Source organism: Plecotus auritus (genome assembly GCF_963455305.1).
Source record: "Plecotus auritus genome assembly, chromosome: 6".
Lineage (NCBI taxonomy): Eukaryota > Metazoa > Chordata > Mammalia > Chiroptera > Vespertilionidae > Plecotus > Plecotus auritus.
In genome coordinates, this window is record NC_137773.1 from 80254376 (window position 1) to 80269552 (window position 15177).

General features: G+C 42.4%; 1 protein-coding gene across 1 annotated transcript in view; it reads left to right on the plus strand.

Moving 5' to 3' along the window:
• INTS9 (integrator complex subunit 9) overlaps nucleotides 1-15177 on the plus strand; it is a 95556-nt gene that overhangs the window by 22636 nt on the left and 57743 nt on the right. The window contains 2 exon segments of the mRNA XM_080673903.1: nucleotides 2871-2998; nucleotides 12731-12791. Of these exon segments, the coding sequence (XP_080530029.1) occupies nucleotides 2871-2998; nucleotides 12731-12791 (189 nt within the window).

Here is a 15177-nt window from a genome sequence, read left to right on the forward strand (position 1 = left end):
GTGTATTTACTTAGGCAGCCAACAAAAATGAAGTATGATGCACCATAGACAAAAAACATAGCCGTAGTGTGTTTTAAAAGCAGCATGCAGAGAAGTATAGGTAATAAAAGTACAGCCTTTACAGATATGAAAAAAAGGGAATAGAAAAATGATTGTGGCTACAATTTTTCTTTTTATTATTTTTCAAACTTTTTGAATCTACTTAATGTAGATTCATTTCTAATTTTAAAATTGAAATCACGTGATTGGTAAATGCTTCTGTGTATTCGTCTTACAGGGATTGCAGGCAGCATATTAGGTACATGCAGAGAACATCTCTGGAGACAGGCAAACTTCAGGAACCTTGCAGGTGCCTCAGTTACTGGTTGTGTGAACCTGGGCCAGTCACTGTGTGTCTCAGGAGACTGTTGATCCACAAAGTGAGTGGTGCTATTTGGGAAAAATAAGTGAGATTTTTAGAGTCAGGGGACTTTGCTGTGAGTCTTTGGCTCTTCTCAGACAAGCCACTCAACTGTGTGAAGCTCAATTTCCTCATCCATAAATATGGAACTAGTGAGAGCAAGGTCTGGCACTCTGTTAGTAGATGCTCTGAAAATCTTCCATTCAGTTATGGCCCTTATAAATTGCTCCTCACCTTTCTTTATTCTTGTGTGACAGGAGCAACTGAAGTCTTTCAGCTAAATTCTCTTGCCTCAAATCTTTTGAGCAGCAGCTTTTACACGTTAATCTGCCTTCTGGCGTAACCTCTTATCCATAATTTAGAGTTAAAAACAAAGATAAGAAAAATGTGGTGATTCAGTGTTGCTGGCTAGATTTCCAGTTTTGTTTTAATCATATTTTTTTCTAATTATACAAATGTAATAAATGCTTATTGTCAAACGTTTGGAAAATACAGAAAGCAGAAAGAAGAAAATGACATCATATCTTTCCACCCAGTGATAACCATTATATACAGTTAATTTTATTTCTTTTTAGGTTTTTCTGAATATCTGATTTCTTTTTAAAAGGGGAAATATAGGAAAGCTCCTATCAGAACATTTGGCTTATTTGGGGCAAGTTTAACATGATGCTTTGTGTTCATTTTGAGACAGTTTAACAAATAATTCTTAGATAGGGATAAGAACAAGCTAGCAATGGGGAACTGTATGGATGATGGGGTATTCTGTAATTCTGATACCTATCAAAGAATGAACTTACGCAAAGTATAATTACCCAAATCATGCTTCCTGAACTTTTTAAGGACAATTACAATCTATATATATAAAAGCCTAAGCAACCGTTAAAATCGAACAACCAGTCGACATGACATGCACTGACCACCAGGGGGAAGACACTCAATGCAGGAGCTTCCCCCTTGTGGTCAGTGCACTCCCACAACCAACCTCCTGTGGCCCCTTCCCCCCACCCTCCTACCCAGCCGGCCAACCTCCCTGGGTCCCTCCCCCCGGCCAGCCAGCCCCCACAATAGGCCTCGATCACCGGTCAGGCCGAGGGACCCCACCCGTGCACAGCCTCTAGTTTTAAATAATTTGTACTATTTTCATTTTAAGTAACTTTGTACTCTTTCAAACCATGAGTTGCGAATTTTGGTTTGGGAAATACAATCATCATACATAAACTTGGAATAAAGGAGCTTGCAAAATACTTACACTCTTTTTGGGTCTTGGCCTTATCCTTCTTAGAACATGCAGTTTTAAAAAATCACCAGTCCCACCCTAGCTGGCTTGGCTCAATGGATAGAGCATTGGTCTGTGGACTGAAGGGTCCTGGGTTCGCTTCCGGTCAAGGGCATCCCAGTAGGGGGTGTGCAGGAGGCAGCCAATCAGTGATTCTCTCCCATCATTGATGTTTCTATCTCTCTCTCCCTCTCACTTCCTCTCTGAAATCAATTTAAAAAAAATTTTTTTTAAATCACCAGTCCCTGTAATGTCCTCTAGAGAAAAGTAGGACATATATTCTGTGACAGAACCAGCAAAGCAACAAATACCTGGGAAGACTTAGCCTGAGCTGCTGTGGCCACGTGGGACCAGGCATTGATGTCACATTACTCTGACTGGTGCTGGGCCTTACCTAAAATTGGAAAGGAAGAATGTACTTGTCAAGGGATTAAGTGCATCAGTCCCTCTATTTTCCAGGCTTTGCTGTATGTGGTGACTTAAAATGAGGGAGAGGTCTTTTCCCTCTTCTTTACTCTTTTTTCTTCAGAGCAGCAATCAAATTACGATAGGTGACACAGGGCACACCCCATATAAATAATTCTCAGTGTGGCATATCCCTCCCTCTGCCCTGGGGAGGATGTGAGAAATGTTTGAGGTCAGTGTATGGTCTTGCTTCATCACTCTCCTTTAAATACTCCACTGTGGCTTGTGCGCCTTTGACTTCTGAGGTCTGTTGCCACAGCTGAGAGACTTTTGATTGGCTGGGAGTAGGTGTCCCTCCCTCCTGCTTAGTATCTGCACATCAGGGAAGTCATTTGTCCTTTTGCGTCATTTTTCTGACAAGGCTGAGCCATCACCCCTCACTGATGCTTGCTTGTTAACCCTCCCCAGCCATTCCACTTTGAGGAAAATCACTTGACTTATTTATAGGGGGAGAAAACCACACCTATCGCACAGTTTGAGGATCTGGTGTAGGATGTAATTAACTTCCACAGCTTTAGGCAGTACCTAGGTGCAATGAGATAGTGGGAATTTGGAAGTGTTATGTGAGAGTGGACCAGGTAACTATAGTTTGGAAACTTTGTATTTCAAATAATCTGCATTTACATTTGTTCTTTTGATAGAAAATGATCAGCTTTATTTAATTTACTGTGCTTTTTGGGCTTTTTTGGTAATTGATTATTGATAAAAGTGATTTACTTTTTTTTTCAGTATTGCCTGTCCGGGCACCCAACCTTACCATGCAATGTGCTTAAATTCAAATCAACCACCATTATGCTGGACTGTGGACTGGACATGACTTCCACCCTCAATTTCCTTCCTTTGCCACTTGTTCAAAGGTATGTGTTGATGCATCTGAGACAGACTGAGCTTTCGTTTGCTGAAAAATGGGTGCCCATTTACATAAAGGTTACCTGTATCGTGTGTTTTGTCCTAAGTTTACTTTGTTCCCTTAAAAAAATGTTCTGCATCAAAATCATTTCCTTTGGCCAGGATGATGCAAAGTGTTGTATTGATTTATTGATGATTTCTTTATTATAAGTTCTGAGCCTCTGTAAAATGTTCCTGCAACTGCTCAGTGCAAGTGAGGTCATGTGTATTTCATCTTTCCTGCTAATTCATATAAATGGTCAACTGATGAGCCCCAAAATTGAATTTTAGAATCACTTAACTGCCTTGGCAGGGACCTGACATCATAGAGCCTGACAGTTCTTTTTGATAGGTAGCTATGCACTATTTTCATACTGGTCAGCTGTAGCTATCTTAGTATTGGATATGAAGCCAAAGTCCATGTCTTAAAGCAGATAGGTTATCCTAGGCATACAATCAGCGCTGTTTACTTAAGACCTCATCTAGGAAGCTTGCTGTTATTTAGAAGCAGCAGTTTATTTAAAAAAAAAAAAAAAGTGCTAACTTTTAGAAGCACATTAGTCCCAATAGCAAAAAGTGATACCACATACAAGAGGGGAAACAGCTATCTAAAGCAGATTTAAGAGCTCAAAAGTGTATAGCAAGCTAAGTAAACCATCTGTTGCACCTCATTCAGTCCTGAAGACATCACTGTGTGCAATGATTATTCATAATGATAACCCTGTGAACCCATCTAGAAAAAGTAAAAATAAAAGTCAACTATTGATTCCCCTCCCCCCCACCGCAAGCTAAGGGCTACAATAAGGTGATGAGGACAAGGTCAGAGATAATTCCAGCTTACATTTTATGCAAAGCTCAGGAAATTCAATTATTATCACACCCAGCACTTAGAAATACATTTACCATCCACAGGTATTATCCAAAAGAGGAAGAAAATCCTATATAATAAAAGCCTAATACGCTAAGTGTCCAGTCGGCCAGTTGGCCATTCAACCAATCAAAGCATAATATGCTAATGATATGCTAAGGCTGCTCAACCACTCACTATGACATGCACTGACCACCAGGGGGCAAACACTCCTACTGATAGGTTAGCTTGCTGCTGGGGTTCAGCCAATCAGGACTGAGTGAGACAGGCCAGACATGCCCTGGAGCCCTCCCATAGTCCCTCCCTAGCTGGCCAACCTCCCGCATCCCTCCCTGGCCCTGATCGTGCACTGGTGGGGTCCCTCGGCCTGGCATGCGCCATCTCGCAATCTGGGCTGAAGGCCACCCCCCCACACCCAAGAGCACGAATTTTGTACACTGGGCCTCTAGTATATATTTACAGTTGGTTTAGGCACTGCATCATATATGTCTGACAGGTTATTTTTTATTAAAGTAGCCTGAAATAATTATCTCTCTCCCTCTCCCCCCAAAGATTAAAGTGTTCATTTATTTGGTATTTACTGAAAATCTGCACTGTGCTGGACAAGGGGATAGAGATATGAACAAGACAACTTTCCTTTCCTCATGGAGCTTATACTCTGTCAGGAGAGAAAGAATTACACAGTTGAAGATTTCAGTATACTTGTGTTTAGAAAACAACTATATGTGTTGATAATTACTAAGAAAAATAAAATACAAGGTACTGTGAGGGCTTCTAAAAGGGGCCTACATTTTCTGTGGGGTCATGAATTAGCTAGGTGTTCAAAACCTAAATTGGGCAGACAATCCTAGCTACATGTTTTCCCTTTCCTGTTAAATCCTGTCTTTACCTAATTCTTGTATTCTCACAGCTCTGGCTCAGCATTAAAATCCACTGCTACTCTGTCTACCCCTTGTCATTGGTTTTCTCTCAGAGGGAGGTTATATTAGTGGGATGATTGGCAGTCCACATAGTTTTTTCCAAAAAGTATCTTCCTTTGTTCAGTTCAGAACCCTCTAAGATATACTTTGCTAAAATAGTATCTCCATTTTCTCCCTATCCCCTCATCCTGCTTTATTTTTCTTCTTAGTGTGTATCATTGCATTATATATACACTAGAGGCCTGGTGCACGGATTCATGCACAAGTGGGATCCCTTGGCCTGGCCTGCGGGGATCGGGCCAAAACCGTCGCTCTGACATCCCCAGAAGGGTCCCGGATTACGAGAGGGCGATTCTCGGGTGATGCACCCCGGAATCAGGTTCCCTCCGCTCTGGTTCCAGTGCGTCACCCAAGAACCCCAGCTGCCAAGTCACCACAGCTTGGCAGCTCCTGCGTTGAGTGTCTGCCCCCTGGTGGTCAGTGTGTGTCATAGCTAACAGTCGGAACATCTGCCCCCGGTGGTCATTGTGCGTCATAGTTACTGGTCGGAACGTCAGACAGTCGCTTAGGCTTTTATATATATAGATATTTGCTTTATAGTATTGTCTTCCTTCTCCACTAGAAGGTAAGTTTTATAAGGGCAAGGGTTTAGTTTGTTCTCCACCATATCCTCTGTGCCTAAAACAATTATTGACACATAGTAGCTTCTCAGTAAATATTTGTCATATAAATGAATCTCTTTTTCTTCCCTAGATTCCAACCTTTCTTGCCTTCTCAGAGCCATCTCGCTATTAATTGTGATCTTTCCTTTATCTTGAACCCTTCCATCTTAACTCAGTTTTCCCATTTAATTATGCTCAGTCACTTCTAACATAAAATTTAAGAAGAAAAACTTTCACCTTCTCTCAACTTTTTTTTTTCAGCATTCCTAATTCCTCCAACCTGTGCCTTTCCCACACCACCCACCAGGACACCTCTCCCTGGAGTCGCAAATTACTTAATGTCATTAGCTCTGGTGCAGTCTTCATCCTACTTGACCATTCATCATCACCCTTCCCCATGATAATGCATTCCTGGTTTTCCTCTTACATCTCTGACTCTTTCTCTTCTTTCTACTTTGGAGATTCATCTTTCTCCAACTGGCTATCACATAATAGAATTCTTCAATATCTAGTGCTGGGCCATCAGAGTCTCCACCAAAGGAATTTAATAAATGCTCAGGGCTTCCATAACCATCCAAACAATCTACGTAAAAGCCTAAGCAACTGTATGATGGAACGACTAGAACGACCGGTTGCTATGATGCACACTGACCACCAGGGGGCAGATGCTCAACGTAGGAACTGCCTCTGGCCCGCAGGCCCCGATTGCCGATGGGGCCTGCTGACCAACCTCCTGGTCTCTCCCCACAGCCAGCAGGCCCCAATTGCCCGATCGGGGCAGGGCCCCCGGGCTGGGATGGAGAACCAGGGGTGGGTGGCCGTGGATGTGTCCACTTTCCCAGGGGGGCCGAGGGCTGGCTCCCTCCTTGGGCCAGTGGCCAACCTCCTGAGTCCCTCCCCCTAACCCTCCCCCCAGCTGGCAGGCCCTGATCAGCCCACCACCCACCCGCTGCAGTGGTGATTGGCCCCTGCCAGCCAACCTCCCGGTCCCTCCCCCCAGCTGACAGGTCCCAATTGCCTGATTAGGGCCAGGCCCCGGGCTGGGACGGGGAACCAGGGGTGGGTGGCAGTAGATGCCAGCAGTGAGGGAAGGAGGAGGTGGGAAGGCAGGGAACCGCATGGTGGCGGTGCGCAGGTGATGAGGGAAGGAGGAGGCAAGGAGGTGGGGAACCTGATTGGCCCTGATCGCCGGCCAGGCCTAGAGACCCCACCCATGCATGAATTTCATGCACTGGGCCTCTAGTCTATATATATAAAAGCCTAAGTGACGAAACGTCCGATCAACTAGTCGCTATGATGCGCACTGACCACCAGGGGGCAGGCACTCAATGCAGGAGCTGCCCCCTGGTGGTCATTGTGCTCCCACAGTCAACCTCCCGTGGCTGGCCAACCTCCCATGGTCCCTCCCCTCCGCCGGCCAGCCCTGATGGCCCTAATCGGGGTGGCTGGCCAACCTCCCACGGTCCCTCTCCCTGGCCGGCCAACCTCCTCTGGCCCCTCCTCCCAGCGGGCCCACTTCCCATGGCCCTGTTGGCCCGATTTCCAGTCAGGCCTAGGGACCCCACCCGTGCACGAATTCGTGCACCGGGCCTCTAGTGACTTATAAATGTGCATCTTTAGTAATAATTCTCTTCTGAGCTCCAGATTCATGTATCTAAAATATTTATATATCCAAAGTTCCTCTCCTTTGTGTGCCTTTGAAGGCACTTCAAAACTCATTGTGCCCCAAATTGAGTTCATTATTAGACTTGGTCGAGAATAGGAGAGCAGCCACTCCCAGACCTGTTTCCACCCGACAGGGCCTACCTGAGTGGATAGCATCCTGTTATAAAAGCCAGAAAACTGGGAGTTAACTTAAATATGCCCTTCTTGCTCATTCCCCATGTCAATTGAGTCTGTCATTAAGCCTTGTCATTTTTACCTTCTACAGTGCTCTAGAATCCAGTCACTTCTGTTCAGTGCTGCTATAGTCATTGTCATCTTTTACAGGCATTATTGCTTTATAAAGCCTCCTAGCAACTTTCTTCAGTTCGATCTTGCCTGAATCCAAAGTCATCTTTTTTGTGTAACTTTTTACTTTGAAATCACTTCAGATTTACAGAAAAGTTGCAAGAATAATACAAACAATTCCCAGTTATCCTTATCAGATGTTAACATCTTATCACATTTGCTTTGTTGTTTCCTCTGAATGTGCATGCATGTAATTTTTTCTGAGCCATTTCAAAGACATAGACATGATGCTCCTTTACTACATAAATATCTGAGTGCCTATTTTCTAAGACATTCTCTACCTAATCACAGCACAATAATCAAAATCAGAAAACTTACATTGATTTCATACTAGTATCTAAGCTTTATACCTTATTTATACTTCCCAAGTTATACCAATTCATATCTATATATTCATATCTATATATATAAAAGCCTAAGCAACTGTTCAACCATTCTACCAGTAGCTGTGATGCACACTGACCACCAGGGGGCAGACACTCAATGCACAGGCATGGAAACATGGAACAGACTGATGAATCTCTGAGGGAAGGGGAAACGGGGGAGGGCGGGAAGAGATTAACCAAAGATCTTATATGCATACTAGAGGCCTGGTGCATGGATTCATGCACCGGTGGGGTCCCTCGGCCTGGCCTGCGGGGATTGGGCCGAAACTGGCTCTCCAACATCCCCCGAGGGGTCCTGGGTTGCGAGAGGGTGCAGGCTAGGCCAAGGGACCCCACCGGTACACGAATGAATGTACCGGGCCTCTAGTTTTACTATAATGTCCTTTATAGCGAAAAAGAAAAATAGCGATACAGGCCCAGGATGCTCTCCAGATCACATGTTACATTTGGTTGTCATGTCGTCAGTCTCCTTTAATCTGAAAGAGTTTTTGCAGTTTGTCTGTCTGTTAGTACCTTGTCATTTTTAGGAGTACAGGTCAATTATTTTATTAGATTAGATTGGGATTATTTTTGGTAAGAATGCCAAACAAACGATGGTGTATGTTATCAGCAGGCACATGGTGTCAGTTTTCTTCAGAACCATCTTTTAGAATTACAGATCTAACCTCACCTCTCACCTATTTAAAACAATGATCTTTCATTGCTCTCAGGATGCACACCAAATACATCTTGGTATATTAAGCTCTACGCCTGTCCCTCTAGTATCTTGCTCTTTGTTTCCTTTCAGTTTCAAGGAAATCTTATCTCCTGCCCAAGACAGTCACACATTGTTCTTTCAGCCATGAAGGCTCTTCTCCCCCTCCTCTATCACACCCTCTTTAGCCTACTTAGCCAGAGCTTATCACTCAGATCATTTATGACTCCAGTTTCTACACAGAAAGGACACGGAGATGGCATTCTAGTTGGATGAGCGGGAGGGAGTGTATGGGACTCTTCCTGAAATTTAATTGGAATAACCTTTTATGTAAGGCAAGCATGTCAAACTCAAAGACTAACACGGGCCAAATAAACAAGGTTTAAGTTTATGTGAGCCACAAAAAAAGAAAAGCTTCAATTTTCATGGTAATGTAGGTTTATTTCTATAGAGACATGCTGAATACAAAGGGCTGAAATAAATGAGTAAAGGTTAACAGAAAATAATAGAACATTTTAATAAAAATTAATTTTTTTTCTTGAACATTAACTTACCAGACACTGAATAACTGCACAAATTAATAAGGGTAACGCAAATAAACCTATTTTTCTTGTTCTCCGTAAGTGAAATATTTCCTGTTGTGCACACCAAACAAGTCAGTACAAGACTAATGATGTGGCAATTGACTGCTAAAATATTAGCTTGTTAATATTAGTGGAGAGAAATGGTGTGCCTGCGCGTAAGGCCCGTAAGGGAAATGAATGCAACAGGATTATAGTAATCAGTCATTAGTGAACGTTGTAGTTCGTTATTAATAATTATGTATAACAAGATATTGTAAAAATTACGTTACAAAATTTTTATTAAAATGTTTCTTACATACTGTTATATTGGCTGGGCCGCAAAAATATTCATTGTGGGCCGCATGCTGCCCGCAGGCCGCGAGTTTGACGTGCTTGATGTAAGGTGTCCATGCCAGAGGCTGGTGAGAGTGAGGGGAGGAGAATACTGAACCTCGTAGCCTACTTTCTCTGTTCCCTCCAAACCCTGTCCCTTGACCCAGTTTCTCCTTGACTCTACTACTGTCCAGATCTCCCTCAGTCGTCATAGACCCAGGCAAGTCTTTTGATGTTGCCTAGACGACCATCCTGTCGAGATTCGTACTACACTGCTTCATTGTTTTTAATAGCTTGTCTTTGTCGGGGTGGTACTTGATACGTCTGTCCTCCAGGAGGACAGGTATGTTTTGCTCACGGTCATATCATCAGCACCTGAATGCTTGACACATAAATAAAGATCCATTGGAGGATGACTCATTCTCCTACACTACAAATGATGAGGCCGTTCCCTGTTTCCTTCTTCTGAAAGACCTCCTCCATCTTTACCTCATAGCTCCTGTTCCCTGCTCTCCCACACCACTACCCACTGTCAGATTGCCCTTTTTGCTTGAGCCCTTAACACCTACTTACCCCGTCATAGCTTTTATTTTATTCTATTATATTTGCTGTTTACTATCTCCCTAGAGTGTAAACTCCTCAGACTCAAGGATTAATTTATTTACTGTCATATTCTTGCACTTTGCATACTTATTCAGAGGAAGTTTTATAAACATTTTGGAATGAATGAACGTAGTCATGCCTCTTTCATTATTTTCTGATCATAGAAGTAATGTATTTCAAAGTAGGAAATTGGAAAAATGAAAAGTATAAAGAAAAATGAATTGCAAACCATAGTTGTTCTGTTTCACTATTTCTCTAGGTCAATGGTCGGCAAACTCATTAGTCAACAGAGCGGCAAACCACAGCTCGTGAGCCGCATATGGCTCGCAAGCCGCAGTTTGCTGACCACTGCTCTAGGTGATAGATTACTTTTAAATGCCTCCTTAGGTTATTTATTTACTTAAGGGAATATTTTACCAAATTCTTTTAAAAAATAGACTTTATATACATACTTAAATCCTTTTCCCTTTGTTGCTTAAAGTTTACTAACTCTTTATGGTTTAGTCATTAACTCATTGGAATTCAGCAATCAAATATTTTCATTCCTGTAGTCAACATCCCTTTGCCATTGGGTGACACATTTCTGTGGCTCTTCATCTTCGCTATTGTTATAACATGGTCATGCTCTCCGTCCCACCTACTGGCAACTTCTCAAATCCAAAATAACTACAGGTACTTCATTGAAGGCTGTGATATAAAAAAATGTTTAACTAAAGTAAAATTTTTACTTGAAAAAAAGTAATTATATTCTAATAAGCAGTATACCTTTTCTAATCATTTGTTGAGGACAACTAATTGATAATCAGCCACCTCTGATTGAAGGCTGGTTTACATGTTGTGATGGGGAATGGAGAGAATGCAGGTACTTGGATCCAGTTTTCTTTGTAAAGGGAAGTGGATATTAACAACCTTCACTTAGAGAGTTAGCATGCATGAAATGAGAACAGTACACATTGTCTTGTCATTGCACTTTTAAACTGATCTCTTAGTAAATATATTTTTCAAGAAATAAAAAGTCCATAGTGAAGACACAGTGATTATGAAATGAGATGGGAATTAAACAGCTAGTGACAATAGAATATTTCTCTGAGAGGTTAGAGCAGGAAACTCCCAGAGGTTTTTTTTTTTAAGCTTATCAGTTATAATTTATACCAACCAAATTTGATTGTCCTAGTAGTGATTTTCATTCCCAAGTATAAAATCCAAAATTCTTGCTTTTAGTTAATAAAAGCAACATGTAAACCGTGAATGTAAGCAAAGGGTATGTGAGACTTCATTGTACTTACATTCTTGCAACTTTTCTATAAGTTTGGAATTCTGTCAAAGTTACCCCAAATTTTTCACTTTAAAAAAAATTAGATGTATATATATTCAAGTTATTAACCTTTCCCAGAAGATTTCTGTGTTTCTTTTTGGCTTTCATAGCTGTCATTTACTTACAAAATCAGAATTGATAAAATTATTTTGAAAAGAGGATAAGGGACTATATACATTAATTGAGTTTCTGATTATAGTCTTTTAGTCCTCGACCCTTACTTTGTCCTTCACAGACTAATTTTGTGGTGACGTGCTAAATTCCTTTGGCCCCTCAGCTGTCTCCTGATGTGCTTTTTCTTCACACATCATCTTGATCATTAAGTTTTTTTTTTTACAGCATTTCTTTCCTGAAATATTTGCATTTTCATCTACCAACATAATTCCTCTGGTCAAATAATAGATACAGTAAAATCCTGAGATTACCAGAAGTGAATGATCTCTGAAAACAAACTATTTCAATATATCACATATACATGAAAGTAACCTCACCTTCTAGAACAGGGGTGGGCAAACTTTTTGACTCGAGGGCCACAATGGGTTCTTAAACTGGACCGGAGGGCCGGAACAAAAGCATGGATGGAGTGTTTGTGTGAACTAATATAAATTCAAAGTAAAGGAGCAGAGGGGAGAGCAAGAGAACCCTCTGCTCTTTCGGCTCCGTGGGCCGGATAGAACAGCCGAACGGGCCAGATCCGGCCTGCAGGCTGTAGTTTGTCTACGTCTGTTCTAGAAAGTATTCACTTAGCTGTGACATCATTTTGTAACACTCAGGAAAGCAAGCATCATTTTCCAGCATTGCAAACTCAAGCCACAGGTGACAAGTGGCAAATCCACTTATTTATAAGCAGTGAATCCAGACTGAATTTGACTAGAACACAGGCATTTTCATGTACAGTGAATTCTGGCTGGTAGGCAGCTGAGTGTTCCTGTCCGAGCCCCTGACCTCTCTCTCTGAGTCCTTCTCATCCACAGATGCTGGTCCCAGGGGGCCTCCCCTCGGTCTTGTTGTCAAACACAAGCAAGGTGAAGTCGGGGCCAGTGACTGAAAAACTATAAAATGCACTAATGTCTCATCTTGCCTTTTTCTTTATTGTTCTGCATAGTGTTCTTTTCATTTTCCCTAACTGTACTGCTAAACTGTTTGGCTTTTTTAATGATCCATTGCCATATAAATCTTAAGCTTGATACAGGAGGGTTCTTTTTTTTATCTTTTTAATTAGTATTTTGGGTGAGCATCGCTGCCAATAATTTCCAGCTGTTTTTAACTTTATAGAGACAGTATAGTCACCTTGAAATTACTAAGGATTATAATCTATTTAGGATAATTTAATCTTTTGTTTTGCAGTCCCAGGCTGTCTAATCTTCCCGGCTGGTCCCTAAAGGATGGAAACGTTTTCTTGGACAAGGTAATGAGTAACTGAAGTGTAGCTACACCCAGTGGAAAACCCTCTTGTCATATGAGGGCCACCCATCAGTAACGTGATTTATGGGCTCATCTTCCCCACCCCCATGTATTCTCCCTGAAAAATCCCAAGATCCATGTAGGGTCTTTAGTACTTGGTGATTTTGAAGAGCCTTTTGGGGAATCCCTGTTCAAATTCAGGTCCAGTTTTCTTATGTGAAAAAATTAAGAGCTGCAAATACATTTTATCACCACAAAGAGAAAACTAGGATTTTTGTAGTTGCAATGAGATTTTCAAAGGTGATATTATTTAGAGAATTCCACCAACTGTATGGCTGGAAGGAGTAAACTTTAAAAGAAACAACAGCTTTAAAACTCTCTAGTATATGTGTTTTAAACTGCTTCTGTCAGGGGTCAGATCAGGTAGGGCATTATAAAGTTTGGGGCTTTGCGGGGTGAGGAGAGGTCACAGAAGGTTGCAGGAAGCTATTGTCATCGTCTGATCGGATCACTTTGACCTCTGGGTGAGGAACAGACTGAGTGCCCATGTTTAACTTCCCAGGCAGTACATTCTGGGGGGATTAGGGTGAAAACATGTTCTTAGGTAAGTTTGTGTGGGGGGCCTTCCAGACTATGTTCTATGATCTTATTCCAGCCTTTCCTGCTAGCCAGGAATGGACAATATAGTAGGTTATGAAAAAAGAACATTTCCAGGAATCTAAGATTTGTGGTCCTATCAACTTTAATCACTGACTAACAAGGCCTAAAGTAAATAACTTATTTTTTCTAGGCTATTAAGTTTTTGACATTAGATTATCTTTTAAAAAAATACATTTTTATTGATTTCAAAGAGGCAGGGAAATGGAGAGAGAGATAGAAACATCAATAATGAGAGAGAATCATCAATTGGTTGCCTCCTGCCCGCCCTCCACTGGGGATTGAGCCTGCAACCTGGACATGTTCCCTGACCAGGAATCGAACCATGACCTTCTGGTTCATAGGTCTACGCTCAAACACTGAGCCACTGTGGCTGGTCGACATTAGATTATCTTCACAGTAATTTCTTCCTCAGATCATTATTTAGGCAGTTAACTTATGAGAGACCAAAGGTACAAAAAGGGTTAAAAACTTAAAAGGTCATCCATGCCATTCTTAGTCTTCTAAATCATTCTTTTCCACATCTCAGGATTAAAAGACTATGTTTAAAGATCCTTAAAATGATTCATCTAAATAAGGCATTTCCTTCCTGTAATAGATATCTATCTATATACACTGAGTGGCCAGATTATTATGATCTCTGAACGCATAATAATCTGGCCACTCAGTGTGTGTGTGTGTGTGTATCTACACTAATAAAAGAGAAATATGCAAATTGACCATCACTTCACGATACCCACCAGCCAATCAGGAGTGAGTATGCAAATTAACCCAACAAAGATGGAGTGGCCCCGCCACCCAGCTGCTCCAGGCCTCTGGGCAGCATGCATGCAGGCGCAGAGCAGCTGGGTGGGGCAGGGCAGGACACCTGCTATGAGGGAGAGGGTGGGGGGGTGGGCAGAGGGAGCTATAGGAGCGGCACTCCGGCTGGAGCAAAGACTGAAGGCTCCAGCCAGAGCAAAGGCCTGGGTCCTGGGTGCCAGAGGAAAACCGGTGTCAGCAGCCAGGGGAAGGAAGGCCTATTGCACGAATCTTCGTGCAACGGGCCTCTAGTGTGTGTGTGTGTGTGTGTGTGTTTGTGTGTGTGTATATATATATATTAAGGCCCAGTGCATGAATTCATGAATGGGTAGGGTCCGGCCAGCCTGGTCAGGGGGTGGGGACATGGGCAGTTGGCCGGCCTGCCTGCTGGTCAAACTCCTGGTCGAGGGGACAGTTTGCATATTAGCCTTTTTTATATAGGATATACACTAGTGGCCAGATTATTATGCATTCAGAGATCATCATAATCTGGCCACTCAGTGTATATATAAAAGCCTAAGTGACCATTTCGACTGGTCAACCAGTCACTGTGATGTGCACTGACCACCAGGGGGGAGATGGTCAATGCAGGAGCTGCCCCCTGGTGGTCAGTGCACTCCCACAGCCAACCTCCCGCGGTCCCTACCCCCGGCCAGCCCCGATCGCTGGCCAGGCTGAGGGACCCCACCAGTGCGTGAATTGGTGCACCGAGCTTCTAGTTGTTAAATAAAGAGGTATTCTTTTTACAGAATTAATTTCTGTGAACTGCACCCCAACCTCAAGTGCAAGCCAAGTGTATAATTTGAAATGAGATTTCCCTCACAGTTAACCCATAAAATTATGTGACATTCAGTAGTCTGTGCACCTGAAATCAGCCTGACTCTTCTGATAGCTGTAAATTATTTTTCCCTGAGAAAGGCTCAGAAGCATCC